General features: G+C 47.9%; 1 protein-coding gene across 1 annotated transcript in view; it reads left to right on the top strand.

The window, feature by feature from the left end:
- The window catches only part of GATA4 (GATA binding protein 4), a 23,976-nt gene extending 8,349 nt beyond the window's left edge, over positions 1 to 15,627 (top strand). Inside the window, exons 2-6 of the mRNA XM_005424971.3 lie at positions 10,035 to 10,201; positions 12,966 to 13,091; positions 13,573 to 13,660; positions 13,911 to 14,056; positions 14,663 to 15,627. Coding sequence (XP_005425028.2) covers positions 10,035 to 10,201; positions 12,966 to 13,091; positions 13,573 to 13,660; positions 13,911 to 14,056; positions 14,663 to 14,845 — 710 coding nt within the window. The 3' untranslated portion in view covers positions 14,846 to 15,627. The remainder of the gene's footprint in view (positions 1 to 10,034; positions 10,202 to 12,965; positions 13,092 to 13,572; positions 13,661 to 13,910; positions 14,057 to 14,662) is intronic.
- The last annotated feature ends 522 nt before the right edge of the window (positions 15,628 to 16,149 follow it).

The following is a 16,149-nucleotide window of genomic DNA, read 5'->3' as shown; positions in this document are numbered from 1 at the left end:
TCGAGCACTTCTGTTCCCAAACCCACATCCCAGTCAGGCTCTGGCACCTCCCTCCACACAAATCAATAACAACGGGTGAGCAGGTTAATTATAATCACAGAATAAACGCCGCGGTCTCAAAGTTCACCCAACTTCAGCAGCATTTCAAAACGAGCGGACGGCGCCAAGAAACTTTCATTGATTCCTCTGGGGCAGGTGTGGGAGTTTGAACCTGTCCCCAGGCTGATCTTGATTCGAGGCTACTCAATTTTCCTCCTTATCTCGACTTTCGCCTATCTTATAATGCCTGTTATTTTAGATAAAAAGTCCAATCAATTGAGTTAGAAAAACTGCAAGTTATATGTGGCTCTGATAAGTTCGGTACCTGCTGTTTTATTGGCCTGGGCTGCGAAGTGACCTTTGCAGACGCTTTATCATCCCCTCCTCCCGCCCCGCTCGGGGGCTGAGTTGACTTAACATCCAGAATAACTAATAAAAGAGGAAAAGAGAAGGGCCAGGGGTTAGACAAACTCACTGTCCCCTCTAACGTGATGAGCCCTAGTAAACACCTTTTTGTTTGTCCCTGGCTGGAGTCCCGCTGGGAGGCCGGGATCTGGCCTGGCTTGTGCTGGTGCAGCTCCTGTGAGTGGGATTTATCAGTGGAACAGCTCTGAACTGGAGGCAGAGCCTGTGTCTAAATCAGGGAAATTAGAACAAAACTGGGACAGGGGTTTGGAATTTGGATATATCACAGTATTGTCTGTGCTGTCGTGCTCAGGGAGGGATTGGATATATGGAGCAGTCCTACATATTCCATATATTTCTGCACATAGTATAGATGTATTTTAAATTTATAAAGTGAGGTGTTTTAATATATCATATGTATTTTACATATATAAAATGAGTTTTTAAAATATACACGTGTGCATTCTTGCACATATATATAAATATATATTCACACCACACACCATTCTATATAGCTAAGTTCTATACGGACACACAATAATAATAATAATAATAATAATAATAATAATAATAATAATAATAATAATAATAATAATAATTTTAATAGCAAAACCAGAAAGAATTGATTGGACATGATTCCTAACTTGCTACAATGGCATTCTCAAGGACATCCCAGACATCCCTGCCTATGGAAGAGGGTCTGGAACTAAATGATGTTTAAGATCCTTTCCAACCCAAACCATTCTGTGATTCTAGGACATGTTATGTTTATATATGCAAATATATATGTTTATATATATGTAGACCACATGCCCACAAATATAATAACAATAATACAATTGCACTATTGCAATTCCACAAGAAAGATTTTGCCCATTTGCTTTACATAAATGTCTATCCTTCTGATCTGGGGGAAAAAAAAACCTCACCCCAAAATTGGAGTTTCTGGAGTTGTAGGACTGTAGAAATGTACATTTTAAGATCCCTAGCTGGACAACCAACTCAGCAGTGGCTGAGGGCATGTGGATGAGGCTTTGGAATGCCCAAGGATGGACAGTCCCCCATTTCCTAATGAAAACCCAACAGACCATAATCTTCAGTCACTGGAGAAGAATCATCTTGGGGTTGTCCTGTGCAGAGGCAGGAGTTGAACTCAATGTTCCTTGTGGATCCCTTCTAGCTCAGGATATTCTGTGATTCTGTGATAATTGTTAGCCCCTGGCATGATCCAAGCACAGACCATCTCAGCCTGAGCCCAGCATCTCCTGGTGCAGCTCCTGGGAGGAAGTCTGGATGTGATTGGGGTCTCAGAACACTTGAAAATGGCCAGACTCTGCTGGCTGGGCTTAGGGTTAGGCTTCACCACCTACCCAGGAGCTGGCCCCGGCTCACTGGTTACCCTGTAGTCATAAGGCCAATTCCCATGGCTCAGCCACAGAGCAGCAGCCTGGCAGGACTCCACAGCACACCTGCTTGTGGTCCCCTGTGGGGACACCAAGAATGGCTGCACATGATCCATTACCTGCTCCCAGCTCAGAGACAGCTGCCCAGGAGGGATCATGGCACTGTAAATCCCAAGCTTTTCTGATCCTCTTCATTTTTTCCCCACTGTCCCTTCCCTGAGGCCATCAAAGAAGAGTCTCAACGGGCACATCCACTTGGAGATAGGCCAGATTTCAAGGAGGGCAAGGCTGTGGCTCTTTTTTCTTTGTCAAAAGAGAGAAAGACCATTTCCAGGTGCCTCCTGCCAAGCAGACCCTAGGCTGTGGCTGACCCCATCTTGCCCATTCCCTGGGCTCTCCATGCTAATCTGAGATTTGTTAAAAAATATTTGGACAGTCGATAAGCGGAGGAATCTTCTGTTTATCAGAGGAGCCTTGGATATTTACAAGCGTAAGAACTACAAGGAGGAGTAAGGAAGGGGAGGTCACCTTGGTGGGTGGGAGTTCACTCAGGCACAACTTGACAGTCAGCAGAAGCTGCTGTTGGACACCAGGTTGGTCTCTAAAAGGTGGCCAAGAGGCTCCCACCAACAGACCCTCAGGGATGTCTGCATTCCTGTCTCCTTCAGAGCAGGCTGCGCACCTTTGGGATGTGGGACATGGTCCTTCAGTGTGTGTGTGGACTGTCTCTCCACTCAGCTCTGGGATAACCATGGGGCTGGATGGTTTGGGCTCTGGTGGTTTTTGTGTGCTGAAGAGCTGTCAGTGCTTTACCAAGCAACCAGGTTGGCCATCCCCCCAGCTCCTGCCCCTTCCCAAAGTACTGTTTAGATCTGATTTAGCGGAATCCAGCTTGTTTCCACCCATCCTTCTTCCATCCATTTCTTATCTCCAGCTGTGGCTTTTGAAAGCTGTCCTCTTGCCCCCCTCCAGTGTCACTCCTTGTCATGGGGAAAGGACAGTGTCACCACGAGATGAAAAGCCTTGCTCAAGGGCATCCTAATGCAGAACCAAGACTGAACTCCAAGCCAGAACCAGAATTTGCCCAACCTTCCCATCGTGGCCCTCCTGCACATGATCTCAGCTGGTCCTTTGGCCGCTTCCACCTCCACCGTCCTTCAAAGCACAGAAAACATATCCATGAAGGAAAAGGAGTATTCCTGGCTGCTGGCAATGGTGTGTGCCACAGACCTTGGCTTGCTGCAGGCAGAGCAGGGACTGCTGCAGGGGAGGGACACAATGTTCCCTTTGCCTTGACGTGAAACATTTGGCCTGGGAAGGGTTGCAAGGGAAATGTCTCGCCGTGGTGTTTCGCGAAGCCGGGGAAAAAGCAGATTTCTTTGCCTTCTGGAAAGCCAGACTGTAGGATGAATGTTTTCTCAGCAATAAGTAGGGTCTTTATGTTTTCAGAGGGAAAACTGTTTGGCCCAGGCAGCTAACTGGGTACACAGCCATTTTCTCCACCACAGATGTGGCAGATAAACCCTAAAACTTTCTAGGATGGCACCAAGCCATTTCTGTGAGGCTGCACAATGATGCTTTTTGCTTGAAAGCATATTTCTGGCTAAGTGTGGGGAATTTACCTGGTTCCCCACTTCCTGCAGATCCTCAATCACATGGGTGATGCCTTCTTTTAACCCAGATCAGGGGAGAGCAGGGAGCCACATTCCCACAGCTCCCAGCCCAGAGATGGGCACTGCTCAGACAGGCACTGTCCTGCTCTCCCTGTGTTTAGATCCCATTAATCTCTAAAGCCCTGGGTGAATTTTCCCCAAATTCTGTCTGAGAGGAGACAGGAAGAGAAGAGGGAGCAGAGGGGGAAAAGCCAATGAGCAAACTCTGTTTTTATAGAAACACCCTTGGATCCATTAGCTCCATCTTCACTTTCTGATCCCAGCCGGTGTGCCAAGATGGGGATGTCCTCATGGACAAAAGAAAGGCTCAATGACAGCTTTCCTTTGGCTACAGAGCTCCCCCATGCACAAATCTGGCATTTTAAAATTTGCCCACTCTCTCCCTGCCCATTCCCCTTCTGTCTCTCCTCTTTTTTTTTTCCTTCTGTGCCACAATCCTGGATCAACCAGTCCTTTTAGCCGGGATGTGATCTGATCAGAAACTTTTTGGTGGGTTTTTCCCCTTGAAACTTCAGCTTCTGGAATAATGCAATTCATGGAAACACCTCAACCCATCCCAAAGAAACAGAAGATGTGACTTTCAGATCCTCTAGCTGCAGCAAAGTGCTGGTTTAAAGGACCCCAAAAGGCTGGAAGGATTTCCAAACTGCCACTTTTTTAATGGGAACAATTTTGGGATTTGGGACAGAGTGGCTGGGAATGGTAAATCCCGCTTCCCCTGGCGTGCTGTTGTGGCTGTCCCTTGAAGCAGAAGGTGAGGGTGTCCTGGGTGGGATTCCAGGGTGTCCATGTCCTTTGCCTCAGCTGCGAGTGCCCCCGAGAGTCCATTTGGGGTTTGTGTATACACAGGATCGTGGCTCTCACCTCTTATCATAACAAATTGTTTTAGGAAACTGCTTCTCTGCTGGGAAAACTGCTCTCAGGCTGTGTTTAGAGCCTCTAAGTGGCCTGGCTGTGTTTGAAGGACAGTTCCTCCTTTGCTGAGTTGCTTCATTGGGTTGAGGAGACACTTCTGCAGGGGGAACTGTTGATATCAAATATCTCTCCAGCTGTAAACAAAACTCCAGTGCTATATTAATGGAAGTCTCTTTCCATCCAGAGAGGGTGAAAGCAGGAGGGGGTTGGAGGGAAGAAGAAGACAATCTCGTTGTTTCTCATGCAGGAGGGTCTGATCCAAACCAGGGTAGGGAGGGCTCTTTGTCCCCTTCCACAGGATGGTTTGGGAAGAGAAATTCATAAACTGGATGCTGGCTCTGAACTGAAGTATTCAAAACTCTTCCTTTTTCTGTTATTATTCCTTAAGCTCCTGATCCATCAGGTTTATGCATTCAAGATGATCTCTGCTGTGCAAACAGATTTAATCACAGAATCCCAGAATGGTTTGGGTTGGAAGGGACATTAAAGCTCATCCAGTTCCACCCCCTGCCATGGGCAGGGATACCTTCCACTATCCTAGGTTGCTCCAAGCCCCATCCAACCTGGCCTGGACCACTTCCAGGGACGGGTTCCTAAAGAAAACCCAAAGGTCTGGACTCAGGAATGGATGTAGTGCCAGGCTGGCAGAGTTGGGGTTTGCAGAGATGGTAGGAAAAAGTCACTTCAAGCCACGCTCCAGGCTGAAGCCTTGGGTTGAGTTGCAAGTGGGTATCTGGTTCTGTTTGGGAAGACAAAATTCCTCAGACTTTTGGTGAGCCAGAGGTGCTGGAGGTGTGGGCTGGCAGGACCACCTCCAATCTGCTTTTTTGACGACCTCAGCATTGTCCGTACAGGCCGATCTCAGTGGATGTGAAGGATCCCACCCAGTGACAAAGTGTCACGAAGGGCCACATCCAAGAATTCTTTTTTTCCCTACCAGACCCCTGTGTCCCACTCAGGAGTCACTCCTGGCTCCCTGGGGACTGGATATCCCATTGTGGAAAGTATTTCTGACATGAGCATACTCAAGGCCTCACCCAAGATTAGCAGACTGTTGTGCAACACACAAATGACATTTCCTGCCCTGGGGACCTTGCAGTGCTCATAAACAGTAGATGTGAGGGGGAAAAAATCTCAATTTACACAGCAAGTTGATGACCAGGATAGGGATGCGACACAATCCATCGGCTCCGCTGGTCATTCAGTGAGATTTCATGATCTGCTTTCATGTGAGAAGCTCCTTCATTGACTAAAGGCAGGGTTTTATGAAGAATTAAGCAGAAGGCCATCAGGATTAGCCAACACCAGGGACCCAGCCCATAAAAAGGACTGAATGATCCCAAGATACAAGATAAGGGCTTGGCAAAGGCACGTGGGGAAGCTGAACATTCAAAGAGGAGGATGAGGCCACTCAGCACTCATGAGGCTCCCCCAGCCACGGGCTGACGTCCTTCTCAGCCTGATCAGCAAATCCTTCCCTCAACCCTGTCCCAGTGCTGGCTGTACCTGGCTTTGGCAGAGGGAGTAAATCTTTCCAGCAGAAAGGCCATTCCAGAGGTCACCGGATGGACCCATAAATCTCCATTATCAGGCAGCGGCTCCTGTGCCACAGAACGGAAATTATTGCCCTGAGTGCGACTGGGGGAGCCTTTCCTTCCCCCCTCATTGTTCAGGGCCCTCCGGGAGCCGCTTGGGCCATTTGCTGCCTGAATAAACGTTTCCTTTCCCGGCTGCAAAGTACAAGGAATAAGTGTCAGGGGATCTCATAATGCCAGGATTTAGAGCTCCAGCCCCGAGCCAGAAGCCAAGGAAACACTTTGCTGCTTTTTCCTAGTGAGTCTCCTTAATCCCCATTATTAATAACAGTGACAAATTAAACAATGAGAGTATTTGAAGCCCAGTGACCTCCATGCCCAATTTAGCTCAGCCTGATTGGAGATCCCAGCTCCTGTGGGCTCTGAACCCTGGGAACATTTTGGTTTCCTGGGTCCTGAACACCCACCCACATCAAACTGCACAGGCTGCAGGTCTTCAGGTGAGCCTTTCTCATTATTTTGTAGATCTTCAGGGTTCTTCAGAGCAGGGTGGATGTGTGGCCAGAAGGACAGCTCAGAAAGCCCCTCCTTGGCAACTTCATCCAGGAGTTCACTGATAGTGTGAATGTATATATAATTGTATATATACAAAATAATTATAAAAATATAATTTATTCTAGAAAGAAATCCAATCCCTTGTTTCCCACTTCCTTAGGGCCCAAACACCCTTTGTTCAATAAATGACACGCACCAAGCCCATATCATCATCTCTAAACCAACTTCCAGCAGCGTTCAAGACACCTCCTGCGCCATCCCAAAGCATTCTTTGAGGCAGGTGAGGATATCTCTCCTCCAGGTGATATCTCCCGAGGTCAATGAGCTCCCCCTGCTCTGTCAGGGCTGCAGGAATATTTTTAATGAGGTTGTGCTTGGCGGGTGTCATCTGACTCAGCACTGGGTGGTGCCCGGAGGGGACACACCCATCTGATAGGGGCTGTGATTAGGGAGAGCCGCCCATTGCCGGAGCCTCGGTGTCCCCAGGGAACAAAGTCTGTCCCTTCCCTGACTCAAACACCAATGATTCCTGTTTATGAACCTTCACAAGGATCACCTTTGCCTGCAGCTGAGAGGGAAAAGTCTCACAAATGTTATTGCCACGGAAGCAGAAGGGGACTTTTGGAAACTTCAACCAATGAAAGTTTGGATGGGGCTTGGAGCAAGCTGGGATAGTTTAAGGTGTCCCTGCCCATGGCAGAGGGTTGGAATGAGATGGGCTTTAAGGTCTCTTCCTACCCAAACCATTCTGTGATTCTATGGAAGTCCCTTGAGAGAGATGTTCCAGTCTAAATCCCATCTTGAGTTCCAGTCTAAATCCCACGAAAACTGAGAAAAAAAACCAAAATCCAACCAAAGAAATAGGGAAGAATATCAGTCAAATGCAGATGGGAAAGGAGAGCAGGTCTCAAGGCAGGTTTGTACTGGTGTTTGGATGTTGATGAGAAACCAACACTGAAAATAACGTGGCACTGGAGCTGGGTATCCCCCTCTTGGGAAATAACACTCAACTCTTGGCAACAAATTATTGCCAGTAGGTAGGAGGCTTACATTTTTCTAAAAGCAGAAATATATCCATACTTGACATTTTTTTGAGGGACTTTCTTGTTCAAGAACTAGTCCAATTCTTAACATTTCTGAGGGACTGTTAGAAATTTTCTCCTTTGTCTTTGATTAAAAACTTTTATATTTTGGCTTCCTGGTGGAAAAATTTCCAAGAAAGACCATATTTTGTAATTAGTCACAGGCACAATTCAAATCACTCAAGTTTTAACTGCTACCTTTTGATTACCTCTGCTCTGCATAAATCCCTGGATTATGTCCACATCTCTGTACTGAATTATTTTTGAAGAAGAAGGCATTTTTTACAGGAAAAAAATTTGCAAAAATATTTTGGCTTTTTCTTTGGAAAATTATAATCAAAAACCTCAACAACTTCTAAGATGAAAAAAAAAAAAGTGAAATGTTTTCCTTTCTTGAGATTTTTCAAGGAAACGAGTTCTTTCCTGACCAGCTGTTCCAATCCCTTCTCTTTTCAAAGGAAGTTTATTTGATCTAGATTTTGGCTGTGACTCAATTGTCATTTTAAGGGTGAAAGTGAGGGTTATGGTATCACTGAATCCATGTGGACAAAAATCACCTGGAGGGATTCCCATCTTTTTCAAACCACCAGAACTGCCCCAGGGTAGTGAGATTTTCCTAAACTGCTGGGAAGATACTGGATTCCTGCTTTTTGGATCCAGAGCTGCTTGGGTACAATAAATTAGTGGTCTCTACCATTTCCCCATGGGCACACAGTGTAATCTCCTGCCATTTTTAGCCAGATTTCCTAGGGAGAATTAGGCTCACGTGAATATTTGTCTCTGCTAACTGGCGCCACTTCATTAATTTTTTTGTCCTTTGGCTGCTTCACAGTTATGCAGTTTCCTGCAGATTTTCCAAAAATAGTCTGGGGAAAAGAGAAAATAAGGCCACGTCTGAACATAACCCTTGCTAGACATCAGAGAATCCACATGGGACTGAGGCACAACTCAGCCAGAAGCCAAATTTTGTTGGTTTGCTCCTTGGGGAGCAATTGTCTTCCAGCAGAAAGCTGAGATTTTTGTGTTAAAAGCAGGTGGACAAGCAAAAAATACAGTGAAGTTCTTGGTTTCTGGAAGGGTTTGTATGGAATGGGGAGGGACCTGTGCCTTTCCAAAGGATGATGCAGTTGAGCTGTGTTGTGCTGACCTTTGAGCCTCCTGGTTCTGTCACAGCCAGAGGGATTGGACTGGCCCAGCCCAGGGCAGAATGACAGAATGGTTTGGGTTGGAAGGGACCTTAGAGTTCATCTCATTCCACACCCCTTGCCATGGGCAGGGACACCTTCCACCCTCCCAGGTTGCTCCAAGCCCCATCCAACCTGGTCTTGGACACTTCCAGGGACGGAACAGCCACAGCTTCTCTGTGAAACCTGTACCAGGGACTCCCCACCCTCACAGGGAAGAATTTCTTCCTAACATCTGACCTAATCCTGCCCTCTGTCAGTTTAAATGCATTCCCCCTTCTCCTATCACTCTATTCCCAGTTATCCCTCAAATCCCAGCTGCAGCCAAGCCCCAGTGCAGGATGTACCAGGAATGCAGCGGGTGAATGCAGCAAGTCCTGGAGTGTGGCATCAAGCACAATACAGATTTCCATCAAAAACTGAGCCTCTAACACACATGAATTCCCAACAATCCCTGTTAGCTGTCAGACTGAGCTGGGGTTTGAATCCCAGAACCCTGGAATGGTTTGGGTTGGGAGAGTCCTTAAAGATCATCCATTTCCAGCCCCCTTCCATGGGCAGGGAACCTTCAACTTGTACCTGTGGATTCCTGCACCTCAGGAGATGTTTTCTGTGCAGAGAATGGGGTGAAGGCACACGAACCTCCCCTTGGCTCTCTGCAGCCATTCCCCCCAGCAGAAGGGCAGGGTGAGGAGCCTTCCCATGGGGAGCAGGGAACATGGAATGGTTTTCCCTGCCCAGCTGAGATGCAGCTGCCTGACCTCTGGGCAGTTCTGCTCTGCGGGGTTTGTTTTTATCCATGGTCACAGGAATCTGCCTTGATTGTAACCAAGGTTGTTCACCTGCCCTGATCTGCTTGCCCTGGCTATGGCCAGTCTTGAAAATTGGATAACATCAGAGCAGAAGGGAAAGGTTTCTATTTCTGCCTCCTGGTATCTGTGTCCCAGCACATCCCTGCTGCCACAGAAGTCCTGCAGTCATGGCAAGGAAAGTAGTCCCTCTTCCCAAGAATCATGGTGGGGGGCTTCCTTGGGAAAGGAAGAGCTGTTTCTTGCAACCCATAAAATCTGAATATTTGTGATTTCTTGAAATATCCCTTCTGGCTAAACTCAACCCATAAAATCTGAATATTTGTGATTTCTTGAAATATCCCTTCTGGCTAAACTGAGAAGCAGAGCAGCAATTACAGGTACAGCCAACTAATTAACGAAGTCTTTTCCCTTCTCTCCCATCCTGGCAGCAGAATTTTTTGATGATTATTCCGAGGGGCGAGAATGTGTCAACTGTGGGGCCATGTCCACGCCGCTGTGGAGGAGGGACGGCACGGGGCACTACCTCTGCAACGCCTGCGGGCTCTACCACAAGATGAACGGCATCAACCGGCCCCTGTTCAAACCCCAGAGGAGGCTGGTAAGTCAAGATCACACATGTGGGAGGAGGAGGCAAAGAAATCTCGGCCAGCTGGAGATGCCAGGGGTGTTTCGACTCCCATCTGCCCAGCTGAGGTCCAGACTTTCAAAACAAGCCAGATTTTCTCATGCTTGGGATACTCCAAGCCCTGGTCCTGTCCAGTGGAGTTCTCCAGACGCTCAGCCAGGTGGTGGAAGGGGCTGTAGGACACAGGGTGATTTTGGGATATTTGGAGGAATGGCAACTCTTTCCAGTTCTAGCACAGCACCATTCCATCTTCTCTTACACACAGGGATCCCTGGTCACTGCTGGGTGAGCCCCTCACTTCATGGTGACTTTTCTGGATACTTTTTTTGGATACTCTGCTCCCAGATCTGTTGGGTGAGGTGAAGCCCCCATTGTAGGGCAGGCCAGGGCATCCCAAAGCCTCTGGGGTCAGGGTGGGGTATGCACAAGGAACCTGGGGGGCATGAACAGGATTGTTCAGCCTGGAAAAGAGAAAAATTTGGGTTGACCTAACTGCAGCTTTCCTGAAGGAAGCACACAGGAAAGATGGAGAGACACCATTTTCAAGGATGACAGGACAACAGGGAATGGTTTCAAACTGACAGAGCAGTTTAGATGGGATATGAGGAAGAAATTCCTCCCTGTGAGGGTGCTGAGACCCTGGCACAGGTTGCCCAGAGAAGCTGTGGCTGCCCCTGGATCCCTGGAAGTGACCAAGGCAAGTTTGGATGGGGCTTGGAGCAACCTGGGATAGTGGAAGGTGTCCCAGCCCATGGCAGGGGGTGGAACTTGATCTTTAAAGTCCCTCCCAACCCAAACCACTCCATGATTCTGTGAGCTCAGTGTTGATAAGCTGCTGCTCCCTGCATGTTTTGGTGAGGGGTTTTGGGAAGGTCTCTGTGTCCCCAATGACATGAGTCCATCACAACAGGATGAGAAGGTTGGGACTGTTCAGCCTGGAGAAGAGAAGGTCTTGTAAAGACCTCACAGCCCTCTCCAGTATCTGAAGGGTCCTACAGGGAATCTGTGAGTCTTCATCAGGAACTGGAGTGACAGGAAAGGAGAAATAGGTACAACTTCAAAGAGGGGAAATTTAGGTTTGGTATTAGGAAGAATTTTCTCTGTGAGGGTGGTGAGACTCTGGACTAGGTTACCCAGGGAGGCTGTGGATGCTCCAATCCTGAGAGTATTCAAAGCCAGGCTGGATAAAGCCTTGAGCAACCTGGTCTAGTGAAGGTGTCCCTGCCCATGGCAGGGGAGTGGGGCTAGATAAACTTTAAGATCCCTTCTATCCCCTTACAATTATATCCTACAACATTCTATGATTCCATAACATTCTGTGATCATGAACCCAAGTTAAAAGCAGCCACCGGAAAGCCAGATTGCCACACTCCTTTGTTTTCCTCGAGGCTCCATCCCCACACTGCCCTGTCCTTTGCATCGCTCAGCCCTGTCTGTGCCCAAACCCAGACGTCCCCTGCCAGTGACAAAAGTGACACGGGCAGCCTGAGCGCTGCCAGCTGCCACGGGCACCGAGCGCCCTCTTGTGAAACGCCTTTCCAGAGTCCGACTGATCCAGGCAGGATCTCACCCCGGCACCCAGGACCTTCCCTCTCTCATTTACTGGCCTCTACGGCCTGAGCTTTGAAGGATGATGGCAAAAGCCAGGCAGGTGTGGAGGATGTGGCTTTTCCTTCCTCCACCTCCCGCTGTTTCCCAGCTCAAAACTTGTATTTTATATGGCTTCAAGCCTGTTGCTTTCTCCTGTTGCCTTCTGAGCCTGACTAAACCAGTTCACCCAGAAAAGGAACTTTGGGTCTGCCCCCTGCACTAATTCATTAGTGAGACTTCCTATTAATTATCCCTCTTTATCAAGAGGAGGAAAACGCTGCTGGAAGCTTATCTTTTTTTTATCTTCCCCTTGAGCTCTATAAACAACATAGCACAAAGCCAGCAAGGAATATGCAACATTTATGGAATTGATAACATTTTCTTGGGATAGCCACGATGCCTGGAAAGGCTTGGGAGCTGGAAAAGGCAGGATGGTCTGGGATCCAGACTCCTTAGGGTAGGTGTGTACACGTGCAGGGGGTCTCTAAGCTGCCACTAGAGCTGCTGGAGATCTGGGGCTCCGTTCAGGTGATGTGGGATTCTGGAGAAAAGGAGGCTCAGGGGGAACCTTCTGGCCCTCCACAACTCCCTGACAGGAGGGGGCAGCCAGGTGGGAATTGGGCTCTGCTCCCAGGAAACAGGGACAGGATGAGAGGACAGAACCTCAGGCTGTGCCAGGAAAGGTTCACTTTGGACATCCAGAAGAATTTCCTCACTGAAACAGTGGTCAGGCATTGGCTGGGGCTGCCCAGGGAGGTGCTGGAGTCACCATCCCTGAAGGTGTCCAAGGTACAACTGGAAGGGGCCCTCAGTGCTCTGGGCAGGGTGACAGGGTGGTGATCAGGGATCACAGGTTGGACTCGATGGTCTTGGAGGTCTTTTCCAATGATTCTATTTTATGTCTCTGGTGCCACCTGAGATGGTCCAGGAGAGCTGAGACCTCCTGGAGTCAGTGGAAAGGCAAGAGGGGCAGAAAGATGCAGCTGGACAACTGCAAAGGGGCAAAAAGATAAAAACCCAGAAAAATACAAGAGGCAAGAGGAGAGGGAACCCTGAGGCGTGGTGGAGCAAGCTGGTTGGGATGTGGGGCACTGCTGGTGAGGGCATTGCAGGGCTGATGTGTTTCCTTGCTCTCTTGTCCCCACAGTCAGCATCTCGCCGTGTTGGGCTCTCCTGTGCCAACTGCCACACGACCACCACCACGCTCTGGCGCAGGAACGCTGAGGGGGAGCCCGTCTGCAACGCCTGCGGGCTCTACATGAAGCTCCACGGGGTAAATCCTGGCTGTGGGAGGCTGCTCGTGGCACCAGGCTGGGGGCTGGGTTCTTTACATAGCTCTGTGCTCTTCTGGAGCTGCTTCTCCTGCTGTCCTTTTGGGTTTAGTCCCTTCAAGGTTACGTCGTGTTTATATCTGCAAGGGGGTGTACACGCTGGGTATTTCTCACTTACTAATTGGGTCCCCTTTGTAAATAAGTCTTAAAACTCTAATAAAACAAGGTCTAGATTCTTCCCACATAAATTCAGGCATTTTAGTAAAAAAGCCAAGTCAGAAGCACAAACACATGAGCTGTAGCTCCCTAAAGCCCTAAAACACTCAATACCATGGTGTGATCTTCTTATTCCCATTTGGATGCACATCTTGTTGTTGTTTTCAATTAAACCAGCTCAACCACAAGATAGAATTGGAATCATGTTCTCTTAGATGACCTTAAGGACATTCAGAGACCAATGTGCTTTTCTGTTTGGACCCACAGGTCCCAAGGCCTTTAGCCATGAGAAAAGAGGGAATTCAGACGAGGAAACGCAAGCCTAAGAACCTTAACAAAACAAAGGCACCAGCAGGTAAGTGTTAAATGAAGGAATTTATTTTATTATGTGTATTTGTGTGGGCACTTGTATTTCTAACCACAGTGCCCTCAAATAAGAGAGATCCAATGACAAAACAGGCCAATTTTTTTAAAAATGGGGGATGTCTAAATACCTGAATATCCTTCCAACTATTTAAAAATTTATTTTTACCACACACTTCAGCATAACTCTGTGCTGAAAGGTCTTTGGAAAGAGCCTTTTTTACCCTCTGGTTTTACCCCAGGCCCATCCAGCAGTGAGAGTCTTACCCCGACCACCAGCTCCACCAGCAGCAGCAGCAGCAGCACCACGACCACCGAGGAAATGCGCCCCATCAAAACAGAACCTGGGCTCTCATCTCACTATGGGCACCCCAGCCCCGTTTCTCAGGTACTGAGGGGTGGTGTTAGCAGTGGGAAAAAAAAAAACCAAAAGGGAAATAGGGTGGTAGACATGGGGAGAACATCCTCATAACTTTATTTAGGTACTTAAAGACAAGCACCTGAAGGGAAGCTGCAGGAAAAGATGGAGAGAGACTACTGGAGGTCTGGAGTGATAGGACAAAGGGAAATGGCTTCAAACTGAAAGAGAGAGGTTTAGATGGGATATTGGGAAGCAATTCTTCCTTGTGAGGGTGGTGAGGCCCTGGCACAGGGTGCCCCGAGAAGCTGTGGGTGCCCCATCCCTTAAAGTGTCCAAGGTCAGGCTGGACAGGAGCAACCTGGGATGGTGGAAGGTGTCCCTGCCCATGGCAGGGGGTGGGAAGGAGATGATCATTAAGGTCTCTTCAAACCCAAACCATTCTGTGTTTCTAGAACTAGAAAGAAAGGGAGACAGGAGGAAAGAGCCTGCCCAAAGTATCCCACATAGGGTGCAATCTCCAGCCCTGCAGCAAATCCAGACACATTTTTACAACAGCATCAGCCCATCCTAAAGGGATTCACATGGTCTTCTAAGGTATGAAGCTTTTTTCACAGCATTCTCCCTTTTCCATAGGCATTCTCCGTCTCTGCCATGTCCGGACACGGATCATCCATTCACCCTGCGATCTCAGCTCTGAAGCTTTCCCCCCAGGCTTACCAGTCAGCCATGAGCCAGTCTCCCCAAACCAGCTCCAAACAGGACTCCTGGAACAGCCTGGTGCTGGCTGAGAACCACGGGGACATCATAACTGCATAACCTGGCCCTTTCCCTATGAACTCCAGGCTGATCTGCTTGAGAGATGAAGAAGATGCCACGTAATCATCAAGCCAATGTTGTCTCCACCTCCCCTGCTCTCCTGCCTTCTCTCCCCCTGTGAGATGTTCCAGCAGAGGTAAAGAGAACTTATCTGAGGTGTAGGGGAGCTCTTATGAAATGAACAGAGAAGACTCAAATCTCAGAGTACCTCAAGGATTTGAAGCCTTTTTTCCCTGCTTTTAATGAGCCTCTCTATTTGACTGTCACCACTTACTATGAAACAGCCAGAAACACAGAGATGGACACAGTTCTTGAGTTTTATTTAACAATATCTGGCATTTTAAGACTCAGACAGTGGTGGAACAGAGACACTTCTTCTGCCACCACCCATTCTTTTCCCAAACAGAAGAAAATGCCATTGTCCTCTCATGACCCAAATTCAGTGATCTTCCACCAAATGGAGTCAGTTCCAGGACAGTTTGCTGAACAGACTTCACTAGAGATTCATTAGTGGCTTTAGTGGATTTGATATGATGTAGGGCAGAGAAAAAAAGATACATCCCCCTTGCTCCTCAGCTCACACATGTAGAGCATTGTCTTCATTTTTCTAGATGGTCTGGAAAGCTCATGAATGTCTGTATTTAATAGTAACTCCTTTCCTATTTATCACTATGAAATCATGGGACTGTGTTTCCAAAAGGTTGTTGGTTGAGCCTGGAGTAGGTCTGTCCAAAGTCAAAGGAGGATTTTGGAAGAAGGAACCTTCTGGAAGAAGGTAGATGAGACCCATGCTGGTCATCAAATCCTGGAGGAAATGGCTGGGCTCTTCCCTGATGGATAGCAACAAGCCAGGTTTAGAAATGACTCAAGAGCACAGCAAGTGAAAGATGCTCTTCTAACGCTGCTGGGCCACTGCTTTTCAGACAGATAATTTAATTATTTTGTCTATTTTTATGTTGGTTTGGATGCCACTGATGAAATCTGACTGTCACTTATTTTTGGCTGTACTGGGAGTGCCCACTTCTCCCCTAACAGCTGGCTCGTGACCATTTCCCACATCTAATCCTTTAGGATTTCACTTTTTTTGCAACAAGCAGTGGCTTCAGCCCCTACTGGAGGTGGCAGGGGCTGTTTTCCTTATCAAGCATGTGCACAGACTTGCTTGCCTGCAAGAGAAACACAACTCCATTACACAAGACTCGACAGTTTGCTTGCCCATAAGGCTCTCAGCTACCAGGGAATCCTGGCAAATGGTGTTGGAAGAGATGCTAAGAGCAGGACTCATTCCCTTTTCCCAAAGGGAT

Source organism: Geospiza fortis, unplaced genomic scaffold (genome assembly GCF_000277835.1).
Source record: "Geospiza fortis unplaced genomic scaffold, GeoFor_1.0 scaffold106, whole genome shotgun sequence".
Taxonomy (NCBI): domain Eukaryota; kingdom Metazoa; phylum Chordata; class Aves; order Passeriformes; family Thraupidae; genus Geospiza; species Geospiza fortis.
The sequence above is the reverse complement of the archived record's forward strand: the minus strand, read 5'-3'. Positions and strand labels throughout refer to the sequence as shown.